We start from the raw sequence: 2,769 nt of genomic DNA on the forward strand, positions 1-2,769 counted from the left end.
AGGTTTTTAAAGAACATGACATTTAAAGCTTGGCAATATCTGAAAAGAAAGACCTCCCGGGAGGGTGCGATCAGAATAACCTTTGAGCAAAGGCTGACAGCTACCCTGCTCTCTCCTGAGAAAAATCACCCCTGATCCTGAGGCTCTGGCCCACCCACACTTAGGTGTCTGCATAAAACTCCCGGTGCCTCACCCCTCCTCTCCAACAAAGGTGACGTAGAGCTTGTTTCGCTGGAGCTCTTTCCGCGAATAGGCCATCACCTGATTGAAGGTTCCTTCCAACAAGTGATCCCGGCGAATAATGAGCCTGAGAAGGAGAAGAGGTGGTGAGTTCTAAGTGAGTTGTGAGTGCCCAAGTTTAGGCTCTCACTCCCCAGTCTCTCCAACAACAGAGGAAAAGCAGGACGCAGGTTCCGTCAGTTCACTGAAGGATTACCTGAACACACTTTTCAAAACTTAAGGAGCACAAGAAAAATGTGTACACTGCTCATGCATTCCATCATACTGAACTACTTTTAAGTTAGTTCATTTTGATCAACTCATAGGATATTGCTTAAGATTCCTGAGTTTGGGTTCAGCTTTTTGAGATGAAAATAATAATCCCGGAAGGGAAAATATAAACAACATTTTACTTAGACTTCAATTACAAACTTACCAAGAGTCTTTAAATTTGACTAATGAGTTAAATTTTTCCCCCAAGAATAAGTGAAGGGAAATGTGAGATTTTTAAATTTAGTTCAAGATTCCTTGTTTTCTGAAAAGGTCTACCCTGTGATTTTCTACATGCCTTTGTCTAAAATTTTGTGTTCCTTCTCATTCTCTTTCCTTCTCTTTCCTTCTCTTCCTGCCTCTCTTCCAATTTCTTAGTGTCTTTTCTTTTTCCCTTCCAGCTTCCTTCTTTCCGTTCCGCCATAATCTCTACCACACCAGAGTTATCTAATCTCAAAAACAATATTACAAGGGTGTAGGGGAGAAAGGGACAGAAAAATCTACAGTCTGAATTCAGCACCAAGCACTGGAGCACTCACTTAATTTTCCCTGGACCCTGACCAAATCCTTTGGCTTCCAGTTTTCTGTAGAAATTGCGGAGCTTGGCCTCAAAGTCTCTCCGGTAGGGGGAAGGGGCTCTTGCGCTGGCTCTCTGTAAACCTGCAGAGAGAAGCACACAGAGGTTATCACTTTCTTTCCTTCTTCTTTTTTTTTTCTTTCCAAGATGGAGTCTCACTCCGTTGCCCAGGCTGGAGTGCAGTAGTGTGATCTCGGCTCACTGCAACCTCCACTTCCTGGGCTCAAGAGATTCTCCTGCCTCAGCCTCCCGAGTAGCTGGGATTACAGGTGCATGCCACCACACCTGGTTGATGTTTTTTTTTTTTTTTTTGTATTCTTAGTAGAGATGGGGTTTCACCATGTTGACCAGGCTGGTCTCAAACTCCTGACTTCAGGTGATTCAAACCCGCTTTGGTCTCCCAAAGTGCTAATATTACAGGCATGTGCCACCATGCCCAGCTAATTTTTGTATTTTTAGTAGAGACGGAGTTTCACCATGTTGGCTAGGCTTGTCTGGAACTACTGGCCTCAAGTGTTCCACCTGCCTAGGCCTCCCAAAATGCTGGAATTACAGGTGTGAGGTCATCACTTTCTGTGGAAGAACAAACATGCAAAGTGACAGCAGAGCAAGAGCTCGACAGAGGCACGTTCCGGCATCTCCATATTTTCCTTCTCCAAGAAGTCCCTCGATTTCCATCAGTCTCTCAGTGACTTTTATAATAAATAGAAATAATATACTAAAATATAAAAATAATTTACTAAATTCATTTATGAGTTCTAATGAGAATAAATATTTATGTCTTCCTCTCTAATTCTTTCAAGTTGTATTTCTCTTAACGGGTCCCGGATGAGCATTTTTCTTGGCTTAATTGTACTTGCATAATCTAAAGTAACATAAATTGAACGAAACCAAACTTTTCATGTAAGTTGCTACAAGAAGTGATTGAATCTATAATGAGGTAAGTAGGACTTTGACATAGTCTGTCATGCTCCTGTATTGATATTGATGCTGAAATAAACATACCTGTACACAAAGGCTCAGAGCATTTAGGAGTTTAGATTAGAGTTTATGTTAGATGACATTGCATCATAAGAGTAAAGTTTACAATAATAATAATTCATTAACTCTTTATAGAGAACTTTTGTCTCATTTAGAGTGTTTCGTAAATACTTTACTATGTATACCTTTTAATTTAAAAAAGAATGGAAAATTAACATTCTTATCCAAGTTTTACAGGTGGCCAGAATCAAGGTTTGCCCATTCAATAACCATTTATTAGTTACTTATTATATTCCAGGTACTAAGCTTACAATTTAGAGAAGACTGATGCTGGTAAACTCTCAGAAATGAGTATATAATACAAGTTATGATGATTGGATTGCTATTCATGAAGGAAAGAAACCCAGTTCTTTGAGATCACAGAATCTGCTGGCTAAGTCTGAGAAGGCTTCTCTGGGGATGATCTGAAGAATAAATACATGCAAATTCGATTGCAGGGGTCAAGAAAGGCTTTGCTTTAAGAGAGGAGATGAGCTGGGAGAAGAAGAGCATTCCAGGTGAAAGATCAGTATGTGCTAAGGTCCTGTGGCAGAATGGAAAGTGGTATTCTAGTTTGTCTGGAGCACAGGGTACAAGGACCAAAGTGATACAAAAACAAGGCCTGAGAGGTGGGCAGGAGCTGCATCAAACAGGACAAAGTACATTGTTAAAAATTTTGTTTT

At 40.4% G+C, this 2,769-nt stretch overlaps 1 protein-coding gene across 10 annotated transcripts in view; it reads right to left on the reverse strand.

The window, feature by feature from the left end:
- Positions 1–2,769, reverse strand: part of HECW1 (HECT, C2 and WW domain containing E3 ubiquitin protein ligase 1) — a 453,917-nt gene that overhangs the window by 54,280 nt on the left and 396,868 nt on the right. For all 10 annotated transcript variants that reach the window (XM_017515382.2, XM_017515378.2, XM_017515385.2 and 7 more), the window contains 2 exons: positions 1,029–1,149; positions 194–307 (listed from right to left, as the gene is read on the reverse strand). In XM_017515382.2, coding sequence (XP_017370871.1) covers positions 194–307; positions 1,029–1,149 — 235 coding nt within the window. The remainder of the gene's footprint in view (positions 1–193; positions 308–1,028; positions 1,150–2,769) is intronic.

The sequence above is a fragment of the Cebus imitator genome, unplaced genomic scaffold (genome assembly GCF_001604975.1).
Source record: "Cebus imitator isolate Cc_AM_T3 unplaced genomic scaffold, Cebus_imitator-1.0 Scaffold548, whole genome shotgun sequence".
Lineage (NCBI taxonomy): Eukaryota > Metazoa > Chordata > Mammalia > Primates > Cebidae > Cebus > Cebus imitator.